General features: G+C 49.5%; 1 protein-coding gene across 1 annotated transcript in view; it reads left to right on the forward strand.

Annotated features, from left to right (window-relative positions):
* The window catches only part of tpo (thyroid peroxidase), a 92,253-nt gene that overhangs the window by 13,546 nt on the left and 61,329 nt on the right, over window positions 1–17,378 (forward strand). The window contains exons 3-4 of the mRNA XM_072500543.1: window positions 5,995–6,088; window positions 14,289–14,458. Of these exons, the coding sequence (XP_072356644.1) occupies window positions 5,995–6,088; window positions 14,289–14,458 (264 nt within the window). The remainder of the gene's footprint in view (window positions 1–5,994; window positions 6,089–14,288; window positions 14,459–17,378) is intronic.

Raw genomic sequence — 17,378 nt, forward strand, 5'->3', positions numbered from 1 at the left:
TAACACTGCAATTAAATTACTGTGAAAAGCCTCTAGTCGCCACACTCCGGCGCCTGATCAGGTACACCAAGGGAGAATTCAGAATGTCCAAATCACCTAACAGCACATCTTTGGGAACTGTGGGAGGAAACCGGTACACCCAGTGGAAATCCACGCAGACACAGGAAGAACGTGCAGACACTGCTCAGTGACACAAGCCGAGAATCAAACCTGGGTCACTGGCGCTGTGAAGCAACAATGCTAACCACTGTGCTACCATGCTGCCACAAATTCTTACAGGACTCGACTGGGTACATCAAGGAACAATGCTCCCCGGCTCTAGGAATAGGGCACACAGTCTCCAGAACAAGGGGCAGCAATTTAGGACTGAGATGATGAGGAATTTCTTCACTCAGAGGGTGATGAATATTTTGATTTCTTTGCACTGGAGGGCTGTGTGGTCACAGTCAAGATAGTGATCAATAGATTTCGACATATAGTAAACTGTCATCTATCGTGACCCCTCCCCCCCCAATCATGAAATGTTTACCCACGAATATCCTTGTATTCACGTTTCATAGCCCCAAAACACACATCCGCAATTTAGAATATTGAACCCTCATCTTTCTAGTGTCGTTCTCCCTGAGAAAGCATGCACTGCACATTCGTGGAGTCGGCGTGATTTTGCACGTTGTGGGAACAGAATCCTCGCGAAACATCAGAGAGCAAGCAAATGGTGTTGAAAAAGATCAGCCATGGTCTCATTAAATGGCAGAGCAGGGTTGAAGGGCTGAATGGTCTACTCCTCAGGGATTTGCACAGTAACTTCATTGCAGTGTTAATGTAAGCCTACTTGTGACAATAAAGATTATTATTATTTCTTCTGTTCTTACGTTGTTATTTTCATAAATTTCCTTCACATTCTCAGAGCAGCCAGTAACACCTGTGAGGAAAATAATCTCTTGTTAACAGTGAAACTATTTTTATTAAAAGACTCTGAACAGTGATCCTGAACACAATTATTATATTTTAAAACGCGATGGCAATCTAAAAAAAGCCACAGCCTGAATCTTCCAGGAAGCGACAATGCTGTGTGTGTGCCATCATCAAAGGGGCTGAGAGGCGGTCATCAAAGCGACTTGAGAAGACCCCCTCCCCACAGTCTTTAGGCAGCTGCTCCTCAACCCTTCCACATCAGGCTGACTTGCTGCTACCCATCCAACCTCCATTGCTTAATTTCTGTTTCATCTGCAATATTACAGCAACGAAAATCAGACCTCATCCCATACATCTCCTCTGTCTAGTATTAAGAGCTCACTTCTCCTGTAACAACATAAATGCAGAGTACCACACAACTCTCCTGGCCCAGCTATGCTTGTCAGACCGATTTAAATGATCATCATGTTGTCACTAGTCCCTCTGCAAGTGCTCAATGACCACTTTTGAGTTGTAATTCTCCTCTAGTGTAGGGTATATGGCTCAGTGCACACAATGGTCCTTGGAAAATCGTTGTGCATGGGTCAGTCACATGCCTCATATCTCATGGCTGCCAAATAAGACATGTAGGAATGTCACCATCATGCATGCCATATTTACCTTGATCGACCTCAGAAGATCATTGAAGCAGTTTACAGCAATCACCCCATGCCTTTTCACTTCCTCAGCCACCTAGAGCCAGGCATTCTTGATGAGATTTCTCCTCACTGGGTCCAGAACTCTTTTTTGTTCCTCCACCAGCAGGAACACCTCAAGGGAGGCATCACAGTATGTGGAACAATCCTTTCTCCCACTACAGCCATTCCTCCATAGGTGGCAAAGTGGTTAACACTGCTGCCTCACAATGCCAGGGACCCAGGTTTGATTCCAGCCTTGGATGACTGTCTCTGAGGAGTTTGCATTTTTGCCTATTGTCTGCACGGTTTCCTCTAGGTTTTCCGGTTTCCACCCAGAGTTCAAAGATGTGTAGGCTCGGTGGATTGAGCATGATCAATGCATGGGGTTAAGGGGATGGGTGGGGGTGGGGACCGGGATAGAGTGCTCTTTCGGAGGGTGGGCATAGTTTCTGTGGGCTGAATGGCCTCCTTTTGCACTGGAGGGATTCTATGAATTCTATGAAGTTCTCTTCTACTGCACCCGTGCTCTCTGTTCAGTCAGTATGAAGGTAGCATACCAGCTTTTAAAAATGGCACCATTAACCTCCCTGTCAGTGTCCGTAGGTGTAGGCCGTCAACCTTCTTCCTGGACTGAAGGCCACTCCTCCTGGTCACACTCCCAGAGCTGACGGCTGCCGCAACCCCGGCCCAGGCAGCTGCCTATTATAGTCACGGCACAGCTGTCATCCCCATCCTCCACCAGCGTAGATACACACACCTCGGTGAGAAATACTAGTGGTCAGGCGTCTGGGGCACAATCTGGTGAGCATTACACCGTTGATGATGTACATCTGGTGGAGGCAGATAGCATTTGGAGGAGGGCTGCTGGTTCTCTGGACCCAGCTGGGTCCCAGCCTGATGCTGAGCCTCTGGAAGTGGGTTATCCTGAGTTGGAGGAGATGATAGGAAGTGGCCGGGACATTCAGTGGGGGATGACAGCATCGTTCCTGCAGATCCATAGCTGCTTGGAGGCGTCCCAGAGGCTACAGGCGCAGTAGATGGCACCAGCAATGAGTGGCACCGAGGCCAACACTGCAGGTGGCGACCGCAGTGGTCAGCCTGGTGCACGATGTCAGCACCATGATTGAAGGTGTCTAAGGTGCCACGCACTCGCTGACAGTCATGGCTGAGAGTCTCGACAGAATGTCTGCCTCGCTGGGGCATGTCACCCAGTACCAGGCTGAAATTATGAGATTTTGCAGGACGGGTCCTGCTCTCAGATGGGAAAAACCGAGGCGCTGTGGAGCTTGTCCCAGTCACAGGTTGGCATTGCCGAGGCGCTGCTGAGCATGGCCCGATCACTGGGGGATGCGTCCCAGTCATTGAGGAGCATCGCCGAGGGCGTCGACACGATGGTGCAGACCATAGGGAGCCACCAGGGCTGGCAGAGCCAGATGATGCAGGGGCAGCCGGGACTCAAACCGGCTGCCCCTCTGCCCAAAGGTGGACCCCAAGGCCCTATGGGCACTAACCAGGAGGATAGGGCACTGAGTGCCAACCTGGACCTGTCCCAACGATGGGCACCAGCTTCCCCTAGGTCCACCCCTCTGATGAAGCCGTGTTTCACAGTCAGAACATGGTACAGGGCAGCACGGCTGCGCATATGCGGGCGACAAGTGAGCTGGGGCCCTCCAGCCCTAGAGCCCCCAGAGGACGCCTGCCAGGGGCAACGAGGGCCACGGGACAAGGTAGGCAGTTGGCAGCCTCCACCTCAGATGTGCATCCTGGGGTCACACCTAGATGTAGTGGTAGAGGTAGGAGGGCCAGGATCACTGAGGGGACTGGGGGAGGGGAGGAGATGGGGGAGTAGGTAGGAGGTGGGGAGGGCGGGGTTTGGGGTGGGGGCGGCACCACCGGGAGTGGGGTATTGTACCGCACATTAAACTCCTTTTTGCACAACCATTATGATGTCTCTGTCACTTTCTTCCGCAATGCGAGCTGACCCGCGGAACCTTTGCCCACCTTTCCAGGCGTCACCTCCTCCCTGTGGCACCCTCCAACCGTGAACATGTCCCTGGAGCTATGTTCCAGCCCCTGGGTGTTTGGTTGTTGTGTATGTGATATTGCCTCCTGCAGATGGCTACTCACCTCCTTGGCTCCCCACAGAAGCCTTTCCGCCAGGTTCACATTTTACAAAAGGAATACGAATCAGCGGCAGTGTGAGCACTTGCTGAGGGGGCCGCTAATTGACGGGAGGCCGTTGGATATGTGGTGGCTCCTGTTAATTGTATGAAAATAGGGCTTAAGTGGTGATAAACTCGCCACGCTACGGCGAGATCCTGATTTTGTCTACTGGAGAGGGCCGGTTGCATCGCAAACTGTTTGTCACCTGGCGCAGAACTCACTTTTGGCCTCTCAGGCTATTCACCAGCCTCGTTACGCTTGAGCGAGAGCGCAACGAGGCCGGAGAATTTCATCCCATAACTGTTATATGAATGCATTTAATCATATGTCAATAGATATGTCATCCAAAATAACGTTGGGGTGAAATCATACTTTGCAACATTAGCACAAGGTCTGTCATTGCCCGTTATTTTTGTGGAGACACAAACTAGTAAAGTACCGAGATTGAAATATCATGTGAATGTCAGTTTTTGCATGTTAATCTCACACAATATGACCTCAGCTCACTCATTGTGCACTTTAACTTTTTACTTGCTTTTTCTGATGATTTCAATTGCAGTATTTCCCACATATCTAGAAATAAACAAAACATTTCACTACAAACAAGTAAAGAAACACAAAATAGTTTTACGGCTTTGCTCTCTAAGGATCCAAACATACTGCTATTTATTATACTTGCATTTCATACACTAACCTTTGGTTGACCCTGTCAATGAAAAGAAGAAAACTTGCATTTATACAGTTCCTTCCATTACCTCAGGATGTCCCAAAGCACTTTACAACCAATGAAGTTCTTTTGACCTGTTGTCATTATAGTAATGTTGGAAACGCAGCAGCCAATTTGCAAAAAGCAAGGTCCCATAATAATGAATTTTATCCATTAGGGTTAGCATATCTGTCACCATTATAGTGCTGGAGCAGCTCCATAAAGCTGACAGAGACAGAAAGTATTCGAGATTAGATTAATTTTTCCTGTTCCAACACAACCAAGACCCCACCCTAAAGGTTAATCATTAATTGATAGAAATGTATTTTCAATTCTCACCATGACAGCTTGAGAACGTAAATTCAGTTTTGAAAGAAGTTGAAAATGAAAAGCTGGTCTCAGTGAAAATGACTGTGAAGCTATTGGAATGTCATGTAGTGGCACGGTAACACAGTGGTTAGCACTGTTGCTTCACAGCTCCAGGGTCCCAGGTCCGATCCTCGGCTTGCGTCATTGTCTGTGTGGAGTCTGCACGTTCTCCCGGTGTCTGCGTGGGTTTCCTCCGGGTGCTCGTTTCCTCCCACAGTCCAAAGATGTGCACGTTAGGTGAATTGGATATTCTAAATTCTCCCTCAGTGAACCCGAACAGGCGCGAATGTGGCGACTTGGGATTTTCACAGTAACTTCATTGCAGTGTTAATGTAAGCTGACTTATGACAATAAAGATTATTAAAATCTACTGGTCCACAAATGTCCTTTACAGAAAATCTTGTCTGGTCTAGCCTGGATGTGATTGGTTCTTCATTCTCCTCTGAAGGGGCCTATCGTATCAAACTGCTTTTGCAAGTTCAAGAAGGTCCACCATCACCTTCTCAGGGCAACTAGGTGGGGCAATTAATATTGCCTTTCGCCACATCCCATTAACCTTTTTTTAAAAAAAAAGGCACTGTACCCACACAACAATCCGAGGATATCAGTAGAGTGCTATTTTTGATAAACATTCAGAAGTTCCTCAACCTTTTCAGACCTGCTAGGTGTAAATGGAAGTCTTGGCACTTGTGCCAAAAGGAATCTTTGCTCATAAATATGAGTGTGAACATTTCTCATCAACTCTTTGACCAACACAAAACCTCACAGACAAACAAAGATATTACTTTAAAAAGTCTAATTTTAGTTTCAAAATGGCTCACATTACAAAGGCAACCCTTGTTCAGATTGGCCACAAGATGGTTAGTGGGGAAAATAGAACAGTTGGTACAATCGCTATGTTTACTTTCCTGAAGTTGAAGCTGATACATGAAGCGATAAGTAGAAAAATTCAAAATTAATGAGAACATTTAAATAATGAAATTACCATCGGCTCAGTTACAATCATGCTAATCCTTCAATAATTGTGAGGCTGAACAGGTATTGCAGTGAGAGATACTTCAATAAGCAGCGTTATCGGTATAATAAATGAATAAATCAGTCATTGCTTAATGAAATATTGTATGATTCGACTGTGTAACTCAGCATTTTCCTTGCATTGTGAAGACTATTTAGGAAAATTGGGTGACTCCTTTTTACCTAATGCAGTTCAAGAGGGATTGCACATGGTGGACCGTGCAATTCATCATACAATGAAAAGGTAAGAGCAGTACTAAGACCATAAAACCTATTAAAAATAAATATTGCTGTTCAAATCAAAGTTAGACGAGTAGTTCTCATGTTGTCTTGCACTAGGGCTCCTGAGTTTCACAGGGGCTACCTCCGACCCCTGCTGTAATTTTGGCAAGGGGTCAGCAGAAACTGGATTCCTAAATGTATTTGATCTAGTTGGACTTGCAATAAACAAGCTCCCAGGAGCACTTCCTGTCTTGGGCTAATTGATTGAGATGCTAAGGAATTTTGGGCCCTTTGTCCTTTTATTTATCCATTATAAATCCCTATGTCACATTTATAATGTAAACTGTCTATGTAAACTTGTCACAGTGTAATGACACCCTTCCATCAGCAAACACAAGGTTAAAGGTCCCTTATAACTGAGGAAACATACTTGAAATTTAGCTACAGATGACTTTTACGTGTATTTGATGATCTGAAGTTGAATTTCAATCCATATCTTTTTATTAAAACAGTAAAAAATATATACAAGGCCAAACGGTACAAACACTCATTTTGTGTTGGAGAAACAGGGTACCCTCCCCTCAGTACCAATGTACGGGGAAGGGGGGTGGATACTCTGATTATTAAAACAGTTCACAACACATTTACACAAAAAACAAATGGTACAAGCACTAAACTTTGCGCTGGACAGACCAGATACCCTCGCCTCTGTACCAACAGAAGGGAAAGAAAGGGGGGAGATGGAGAGGGAAAAGGAGGGTGGTGGGGAGGGAGGGAGTCGGAGTGTTGGCGAATGGGGGGGGGGGGGCAAATAGGGCACTGACTGAACTATCTACAGAGGCAGAAAAACAAAAGAACCTTCCATTATGATGTGCCAGATTCTGGGAGTTCCCCAGAGGGGGTGAGGGGTGACACAGTGTCAGGCACGAGTGAGACCCGCACCCACTACAGAGCATCTTGTGCACCTTGCACTCCCGACACTGGGCAGCTGACAGCCTTCGGACAGTCGCCCTCTGGGCCCGAATCCTCCCCCACACTGAGTGCGGCTGGCGACATGGGCCCACCAACCAACTCAGGGGCTGCCTTGACCCCGCCACCGGGATCATCGACAGACGGGATCTCCTCAGGCTCCTCCCGGGGTCCTGGGCCAGTGGGATGTGGAGGTGCAGATGCCTGCTCCGCCCCCGTCGTCTGGTCACCGGAAGGCCCCGGAAATAACTCCAGAAACAAGTCCGGGGTGGTGGCAGATGTGCCCGAAGACACGGGTTGGTGACAGAGGATCTTCCAAACTATAACCTGCTAAGAACCGAAGAAGCAGGGGGTCATCGCTGACCCCCATCCCCTGAGAAATTAAACAAGTCCGGGGTGCTAAATTGTATTGGGTGGAACGGGCCCTCTCTGGTCCCGTCTGACCCCAATGCACCCTGCTCGGGGGACAGCGGCAGCTGCTGGCATTTCCTCACTATCCCCCTGCCTCTTTTCTTTCAGGGACTGGGTGTGACATTGATGCACTGTGGCAGTCACCACTGTTGTATTATATTATATATACTGCACTGCATACGAGGGTATTACGGTAAGGCCCCTGTACTACAGGTACGGGGGTAGATCCCTGCCTGCTGGCTCCACCCAGTAGGTGGAGTATAAATGTGTGTGCTCTCCGAACTGCAGACATTTCGGCAGCAGCGGTAGGAGGCCACACATCTCTGTGTAATAAAGCCTCGATTACTCTCTACTCTCGTCTCATCGTAATTGATAGCGCATCATGCACCATCAATTACACACGAGGCAAGTTGTAGAGAATGAAGTAATGGTTTTAATACTCTAAGATGTAGCCTTTCTGCTGCTGAACCCAGATTGGAGACAGGGCAAGCAGATCAGTCAACTATATACAACACCCAGTGGGGAGGAGCACCGGAAGAACAACAATATATCACACAGTGAGTAACAATGGAACAAACAGTAACAAAGAATATATACAGCACTGTAAGTAATAGTGGAACAACAATAACAGTGGTTCACCACATTCACCCCCTGTTAAAAAAAAAAAGTCCAGCGGGGATGAAGCCAACTTATAGATTAAGTCTATCAGGAGCTTTAACCGTCCGCTGTGATCTCCTCAGTCACGGCTGTGGGGTGGGCACTGGCGTCGAGACCTGCGACTCCGGGAGCGTGGTGTCCTCTTCGACTTCTGGAAGTGTCGACAGAGAGGGAGACGGTGTAGGCGCGGGGGCAATGGTAATGGAGGTAGACGGTGGAGGGTCGGGTGAGGAACCAGCGGGTGCCAGGTCCCAGAGGGAGACTGTGTCCTGCCGCCCGTCCTGATTGCCACGTAGGCATATTGTGGGTTAGTGTGGAGAAGCACAATCCGCTCGACCAGGGGATCGGTTTTGTGGTTCCTCACATGCTTCCGGAGGAGGCTGTCAGCCAGGATGGGAGCGAGATCCCTGAGGAAGGCAAACATACGCTCAAGAGGAGTCGCGTTGATGGCAGTTCGCAGAAGCGACCGGATAGAGTGGAGCGCAGCGGGAAGGACCGCCTGCCAGCGGGAGACTTCTAGACCGTAGGGCCAGGAGAATGGCCTTCCAGACCGTCGCATTCTCCCTCTCCATCTGTCCATTTCCCTGGGGGTTGTAGCTGCTCGTCCTGCTTGAGGCGCTGCCCTCGCTAGGCAGGAACTGACGCAGCTCATCACTCATGAACGAGGAGCCCCGATCACTGTGGATGTAGGTGGGGAAACCGAACAAGGTGAAGAGGCTGTGCAGGGCCTTGATGACAGTGGCCGAGGTCATGTCAGGGCATGGGATGGAGAAGGAAAAACGTGAGTACTCATCAATGATGTTGAGCAAGTACACGTTATGGTCGGTGGAGAGGAGGGGCCCTTTGAAGTCGATGCTAAGGCGTTCAAAGGGGCGGGAAGCCATCAAGTGCACTCTGTATGGCCGGTAGAAGTGCGGTTTGTACTCCACGCAGATCTGGCAGTCCCTGGTCATGGTCCCCGATGGAGTAAGGCAGGTTGCGGGCCTTGACAAAATGAAAAAAACGGGTGACCCCTGGGTGACAGAGGTCATTATGGAGGGCCCGAAGTCGATCTACTAGTGTGCTGGCACATGTACCGCGGGACAGGGCATCTGGGGGCTCATTGAACTTCCCAGGACGATACAAGATGTGTCGTAATCGTAGGTGGAGAATTCGATCCTCCACCTCAGAATCATGTCGTTCTTTACCTTGCCCCGCTGTGTATTATTGAACATGAAGGCTACCGACCGTTGGTCAGTGAGGAGAGTGAATCGCCTGCCGGCCAGGTAATGCCTCCAATGTCGCACAGCTTCCACAATGGTTTGGGCTTCTTTCTCGATGGAGGACTGTCGGAGCCCTGGAGGGTACGGGAAAAGAAGGCCACGGGTCTGCCTGCCTGATTGAGGGTAGCTGCCAGGGCAAAATCAGATGCATCGCTCTCCACCTGGAATGGGATGGACTCGTCCACAACGTGCATCGTGGCCTTGGCAATGTCTGCCTTGATGCGGTTGAAGGCTAGGCGGGCCTCAGCCGACAGGGGAAAAAAGGGTGGATTTGATGAGTGGGCAGGCCTTGTCTGCATAGTTGGGGACCCACTGGGCATAGTACGAGAAGAAGCCCAGGCATCTCTTCAGGGCCTTGGGGCAGTGGGGAAGGGGAAGTTGCAGGAGGGGGCGCATGCGATCGGGATCGGGCCCTAGGACTCCGTTTTCCACAACTTAGCCGAGGATGGCAAGGCGGGCCGTGCGGAAAACGGACTTCTCATTATTATACGTAAGTTTAAGGAGCTTGGCGGTGTGAAGGAAACGCTGGAGGTTAGCGCCATGGTCCTGCTGGTCAGGCCGCAGATGGTGACATTATCCAGATACGGCAATGTGGCCCGCAGCCCGTACTGGTCAACCATTCGGTCCATCTCTCGTTGGAAGACCGAAACCCCATTGGTGACGCCGAAGGGGACCCTGAGGAAGTGGTAGAGGTGCCCATCTGCCTTGAATGCTGTGTATTGGAGGTTCTCCGGGCGGATAGGGAGCTGGTGGTACGCGGACTTCAAGTCTACCGTGGAGAAGACTCGGTACTGCGCAATCTGATTGACCATGTCAGATATGCAGGAAAGGGGGTACGGATCGAGCTGCATGTACCGGTTGATCGTCTGACTGTAGTTGATGACCATCCAGAGCTTCTCCCCAGTCTTGACGACCACCACTTGGGCTCTCCAGGGGCTGTTACTAGCCTCTATGATCCCTTCCCGCAGGAGTCGCTGGACCTCTGATCTCAGAAAGGCCTTGTCCCGGGCACTGTAGCGTCTGCTTCTGGTAGCGACGGGCTTACAGTCCGGGGTGAGGTTAGCGAAGAGCGGGGGTGGGCGACCTTAAGGGTCGCGAGGCTACAGACGGTGAGAGGGGGCAGGGGTCCACCGAACGTTAAGGTCAGGCTTCAGAGATGGCATTGGAAGTCTAGGCCTAATAAAACGGGAGCGCAGAGATAGGGGAGAACGTAGAGTTTAAAGTTAACGTACTCTACGCCATGTATCGCAAGAGCTGCGACACAGTACCCCTGGACCTCAACAAAGTGTGATGCGGAAGCCAGGGAGATTGTCTGGGATGCAGGAAAAATTCGGAGGGAGCAGCGCCTTACTGTATCCAGATGGATGAAGCTGTCTGTGCTCCCGGAGTCGAATAAGCAGGTCGTCTCGTGCCCGTTGATCCGGACGGTTATCATGGAGTTCTTGAGATGATAGGGCCAGGACTAGTCGAGGGTGACGGAGGTGAGTTGCGGAAGGTGGCTGGTCTGGTCGGTGGTCGCGGGTGGCGTCGAAGATGACGGCCAAGATGGCGGCCCCCACGAATCGCACATGGCGGGTCGCGTCGAAGATGACAAATAATATGGCGGACTCCACGGGTCGCATGAGGCGGATGACGCATTAGAAGGGGGTGGTCCCGACAGGCAAGATACCACGCGGCGGGATTTGGACGTTTTAGGCCGGGCCTGGCAGACATTTGCAAAGTGGCCCTTCTTACCGCACTCGCTGCAGGTCGCGTTCCGAGCTGGGCAGCGTTGTCTGGAGTGCTGACCCTGGCCGCAGAAGTAGCAGGACGGTCCCCCGGAGTTGGCGGGGTGCCATGCAGCATAGGCTTGTGACACCCCCGGATCGGGTGATGGCTACGCCCAGGATGCCCACGAGGATGGCGCGTGGTCGGGTGTGAAGGCATCCATATTCTGGAAGGCCACTTCCAGGGAGTTCGTGAGCCGCACTGTGTTGTTTAGGTCAAGGGTACCCCCTTCAAGCAGGTGCTGACGGATGTAGTCAGACCTAACGCTGGCCACATAGGCATCCCGGATCAGGAGCTCGGTGTGTTGAACTGCCATTGCTGCCTGGCAGCTACAATTCCAGGCGAGTACCCGCAGGTCACGCAGGAACTCGGCCATAGATTCTCCTGGGCGCTGACGCCTAATGGCGAGGAGGTGCTGGGCGTACACCTCGTTTACCACCCTCATGTACTGCCCTTTGAGGAGTGTAAACGCCTCGTCGTATGTGGCCACGTCTCTGATGAGGGTAAATATTCAGTGGCTCACCTGGGCGTTGAGGACCCGAAGGTTGTGCTCCCCTGAGACGGCGTCAGTGGAAGGGTCGAGGTAGGCCTCGAAACAGCTTAGCCAATGCTGGAAGATCGCGGTGGCATCGGCTGCCTCTGGATCCAGGTCCAATCGATCAAGCTTGAGAGACTTATCCATCGTACTGTCTTAGAGTATAAAATAGATGCACCATCAATTACACACGAGGCAAGTTGTAGAGAACGAAGTAATGGTTTTAACACTCTAAGATGTAGCCTGTCTGCTGCTGAACCCAGACTGGAGACAGGGCTACAGATCAGTCAACTATATACAACACCCAGCAGAGCAACGGAAGAACAACAATATATAACACAGTGAGTAACAATGGAACAAACAGTAACAGAGAAAATATACAGCGCTGTAAGTAACAGTGGTACAACAGTGGAACTACAATAACAGTGGTTCACCACAGACATCTATGGAAAAGAACCTGGATTGACGTCGTTTGCGGGGGACCGGGTCACACACAGGGGAGACCTCAATCTCTGGAGGCCCCTCCAGGCTGACTCCTTGTCCCTCAATGCATCTCTCCAGAATTTGTGGCTGGGACAGACCACCTTCTGGTTTGAGGTCGCGCACCTCACTACCGCCACCCAGAGGGGCCTGCACAGAAGTGTCGCCGGGCCCGGCATCCGATGGCGAAATGTCACCGGGCTGAGGGTGTTGCTGGGTGATGGCGGGGTGAGGCGTAACAGTTGCACCCGGGTCAGCAGCCAGGGGCACTGGGTCAGTCAGAGTCAGAGGGTCAGAAAGATCCAAACCTGACCGCTGGCGAATCGGCCTGTTGGTCTTCCTCTCAGCCTTCTGGCCACGCAGCTGCCCCCTCACCTCCACGCCAATGGAAGTAGAGGGGGCAGCGGCGCCATCAGTGGCAGTATTAGAGGTGGGGCAATTGTTTCTAATATGCCCCACCTTCTTGCAGGCGTGGCACCGCACGCCACCTGTGGACCAGAAGATGTGGTAGGTTTTGTCCCCAAAAGGGATCTCAAAATTCCCTTCCAGGACCTCCTCCCGGGCCAGGCAAACAAAGACCTGGCGCCGGAATGAGAAAATATGCTTGAGGGTGGGATCTTTGAGGCCGAGCAGGAGTGGTATCACCCCTGACCGTACCTCCCCCAGTTGATGGAGGTGTGTGAGGAGGAGCTCCGTGGGAATATAAGGCGGGACATTAGAGTGGATAACTCTCTCGGCAGTGGCCTCCAGCGGGTCCACCGCCAGGTAGATCCTGCCCACCGTGAGCCCTTTTTCCAGGCTCTCAAAAAGAAGACAGCTTTGCTATACACCTTTGAGGCTGCAACTATGGTCGAATGGCCATCAAACTCACCATACCACAGACGCAGGCCACGATTGACATGGTGGGGTGGGCATAGTTTTGGGGTCATGAGGCAAAAAGGTGACCTAACCTCAGGAACAGTGGGGAGGGTGGAGGCCACCACTCCCACATAGGTGGCTGTAGAGAGCCCCACCACCGGCGTAGGCAGCATTGTTACCATCCCGGTCAGTGGTGGACGATAGGGGAGAAAGGGGAGGGAGAGAGTAACTGAAGGGGAGGGGGGGAGGCACAGGAGGATGGGGCACAGGGGGAGGGAAGGGGTGGGAGGAGCAGGAAGTTAAGGCACAAAAGGACAGGCCGGTGCCGAGTAAGGTTTTGCGGGCTGGTCCCTCAAAAGGTCTTCGATCCAGCAGCGGGTGGGTAACGGGTGGGGGACGAGTCTTCAGCCCAGCAAGGGCCCAGCAAAACAGTCCACGGATATTATCCCGTCTCGGCGTTATCGGCAGATGAAAACAAGATAAAGTCCAGTTGCACCAACCTTCTTCTCCTCTTCGTCCCCTTCCAGGTGTTGCAGCAACCTGTTTTCTGGGAGGCCTCAGGCCCGAGGGCTCTGTAGGCGATACAGGCAGCAAACTGCAAACAGTCCCAGCTCCAAGGGTCCTGTAGATGGAACAGGCAGCAAACAGTCCCGGCCCCTCCTCCTCTCCTTCTGCTGCAGGCTCTGAAAATGCAGGGAGGCTGGCAGGCAGTGTTTCAATCCAGTCCCAGGTTGGAACTCTATCCACTCCAGGCCAGGCCAAACCTTCACCTGTGACGGCTGCTTTACCTCTCTTGCAGCTCCCTGTAACATCCGGTGAGCTTCAGAGAAACCACGTAGCAGCAAATGTCATCCTCCCTCTCTCCTTTCTCCTTCATCCAGGCAATTCAGCAACCACCAGCTCTGGACAAAGTTCTTTTAACTCTATCAAATACTCAAGAGGATTGTTTAGGTTGATGGAATCTGAAAGGATAATATTTAACTTCATCATCAAAAATGCAACCAAAAACAGTCAGGAATGTTCAGCTTCAATTGTCTCATATAAACTAGAACTCCTAAGTTGGTAATTCATACTGTGTTTCACAATCAACCTCATTCAAAACATAATTGACCAACAACCAGGTTAACACTTTGAAAATTAGAAAGTACTGATCCAAGGCTCCTTGTAACTTTCTTTAGTTTTTCACAACTTGCAGAAAAACGCAACTAAGACAGATTATTATTTGAAGCAATGCCGATACATTTCAGTCATGGTATTCCTTTTTCTGTATCTTCATTTATCAGAGAAATTGATGCCACTGAACTGTCTTCTTCCATTGAGTTGCTGTCCTTTTTCAAGAGGCCACAAATTGAGAGCAAAAGGATTTCAAGAGCAGCTGAAATTATGGAAATGTCATTGTATCTGATCCAAAAGAAAGTGCACCAGAAATACAGACGATCAGCCAATGCTACTGGTGAGTGGGTCTTATCTATCCTCAGCATCAGAAAGAATGTGTGTAGGCGTGGGTATTTCTGTTTCAATCCTGGACTCAGGGTGAAGTGAGTCGGGATTCATTTTGTTGCCCAAGGCGGGATTCTCGGGTCCCAGGATTGTGTTTCACGGCAGCGGGCAGTTCACTGTTGCAGCATTCTTTCTTCCCACTGCTGTCAATGGGATTCCCCATTGAAGCCACCCCATGCCACCGGGAAACCTGCAGGCGGGAGTGCGCTGCCAGTGGGAACGGAGAGTCCCAATAGCCGGAAAATTCTGGCCATCATCTAGTATTCGCGGGTGCTCAATGTTGCTCAGTTTGAGTTCTGACAGGGCTACTCAGCTCCAGAACCCATTACAGCTTTGGACTGAACATTCACAAAAAGCTGAACTCAATTTGAGATGAGAGTGATTGCCCTTAACATCAAGGCAGCATTTCACTGCGTGTGGCATCAAGGAACCCGAGCAAAATTGGTGATAGTGGAAAATTCTCCACTGGTTGGATTCATAAATGGCACAAAGGAAAATGGTTTTGATTGTTGCAGGCCAATCATCTCAGTTCCAAGCTATCACTGCAGGTGCTCCTCAGCGCAGTGTCCGAGGAAAATTATCTTCAGCTACTTCTTCAGTGACCTTCCCTCCATCATAAGGTCAGAGTTTTAGTGGAGGCAGTGGTGTAATGGTATTGTCACTGGACTAGTAATCCAGAGACCCAGGGTAATAATGCTCAGGGGACCCGGGTTCAAATCCCACCATGGCAGATGGTAAAATTTGAATCCAATAAAAATCTGGAGTTAAAAGTCTAATGATTGTTGATTGTCGTAAAAACCCATCTGGTTCACTAATATCCTTTAGGGAAGGAACCCCACCTAACCTTTTTTTGGACACTAAGGGCAATTTATCACGACCAATCCACCTAATCTGCACATGTTTGGACTGTGGGAGGAAACCGGAGCATCCGGAGGAAACCCACACAGGTAGGGGAGAATGTGCAGGCTCCGCACAGACAAGTGACCCAAGCCGGGAATCGATCCTGGGACCCTGGAGCTGTGAAGCAACAGTGCTAACCACTGTGCTACCATGCTGCCACCTCTCCTTGACATTCAACAGCATTACCATCACTGGGTCCCCCACCATCAATATTCTGGAGGCTTATCATTGACCAGAAATTTAACTAGGCCAGCCATGTAAATACAGTGACTGTCAGAGCAGATCACAGTCTGAAATGAGTAACTGATTTCCTTATTCCCAAAGTCTGTGCAGGAGTGTAATGGAATACTCTGTACTTGTCTCTATGAGTGCAGCTCCAACAAATTCAAGAAGCTCAACACCATCCAGAAAAAGCCAGTCTACTTCATCAGTGCCCCATGAAGTACTTTAAGCATTCACTCCCTCTACCACTGACACACAGTGGCAGTAATGTGTATCATTTGCAGGATGCACTGTAGCAACTCACTAAGGTTCCTTTGCAGCAGTTTCCAAACCCATGACATCGACCATCTAGAAGTGCAAGGACAGTGGATATGGGAACATGACCGTTCAGTTTTCTCGTAATGCTCACATTATCATGACTTCGAAATATATTGGCATTCTTTCACTGTCACTGGGTCAAAATCCTGGAACTCCCTTCCTGACAACACTGCAGGAGAACCTACAGAGATGAACTGTAGCAATTCAAGAAGATTATCTATCACCACCTTCTCAAGGACAATTAGTGATGAGCAATTAATGCTGGTCTTGTCACTGATGTTTCCATCCCATATTTGTGACAATAATAAAGACTATTATTATTATGAACTGTTCCAACTGGTGAAAAGATTGAGAACGAGAGAGCAGAGATTTCAAGCAATTGGCAAAAGTAGCAAAAGCGACAGAAAGAGGACCAACTTTTTCACGCAACAAGTGGTTAAGGTCTAGAAAGTGTTGCCTGAGTGTGTGGCAGAGACAGGATCATTTGAGGCATTCAAAAGTGAATTAGATTGTTATCTGTAAAGGAAGAATGTGGAGGGCCACAGGGAGAAGGCTGGGGAATGGTACTAGATGGATTGCTCATTTGGAGAGCCGGACAACATGGCAGAGTGGCTTCCTTCTGCACTGCAACAATTCTGTGATTCTGTGAACAGGATGATTTGCCACATCTACTCTTGTCAGCTTGTTTAATAAAACATAGCAAAACCTTTAGAAATTTGATTGAACAAATCATTGGAAAAAGTGCTGGAGTAGTTAAAGAGTGTACTACCTATTTTAAATGTCCCTTCCAGTTCCCCATGAATTCCCCCATGGGATAATTATTTTCTCTGCAAAGTTATTTGAAAATACATTTGCCAACAGGTTGACAGCATTGCTGCAGTTGATTACTTGAGAGTGACCAAATGATTTATCACTTACATTAGGCTGTTGCTGAATCTCATCAAATCTCTATTATCAGTAATCATGATTCCACTGGTGTAACAGTGCTGCAGGTACTTTACTGATGGGGAAACATCAAAACTTTTATTAAGTAGCATTACAACAAGATCTAAATGTATCATAGCTAATCGTGTACTTTATATGAATCTGCAGTAGTCTTGGCATTATCTAAGCCCAATTAGTAGATAGATTATTGCTATCAATAATTCTGATCCCTCAAGATAGCAGATCTTAATGAAAAACTCGGCCTCCATTCTTGGCAGCCGATCAGGATTACCCAGTGCTGCACAAACTCTTAAGCAGTACTACCTGGAGCATACTTTGTCTGTAATGAGTGCAGTTTGTAAGGGCTGAATAGAATCACATCAACTGTAATTCGTTATTTGTCCTCATTCCAGGAGGAAAGACTGATAGATTTATTAGAATGAAGACACAGCTGAAAGGTTGCTCATTGTTATGGTCAGTATTTTGCAGTTTGTTACTGCTGACAACAG

Source organism: Scyliorhinus torazame, chromosome 4, assembly GCF_047496885.1.
Source record: "Scyliorhinus torazame isolate Kashiwa2021f chromosome 4, sScyTor2.1, whole genome shotgun sequence".
Lineage (NCBI taxonomy): Eukaryota > Metazoa > Chordata > Chondrichthyes > Carcharhiniformes > Scyliorhinidae > Scyliorhinus > Scyliorhinus torazame.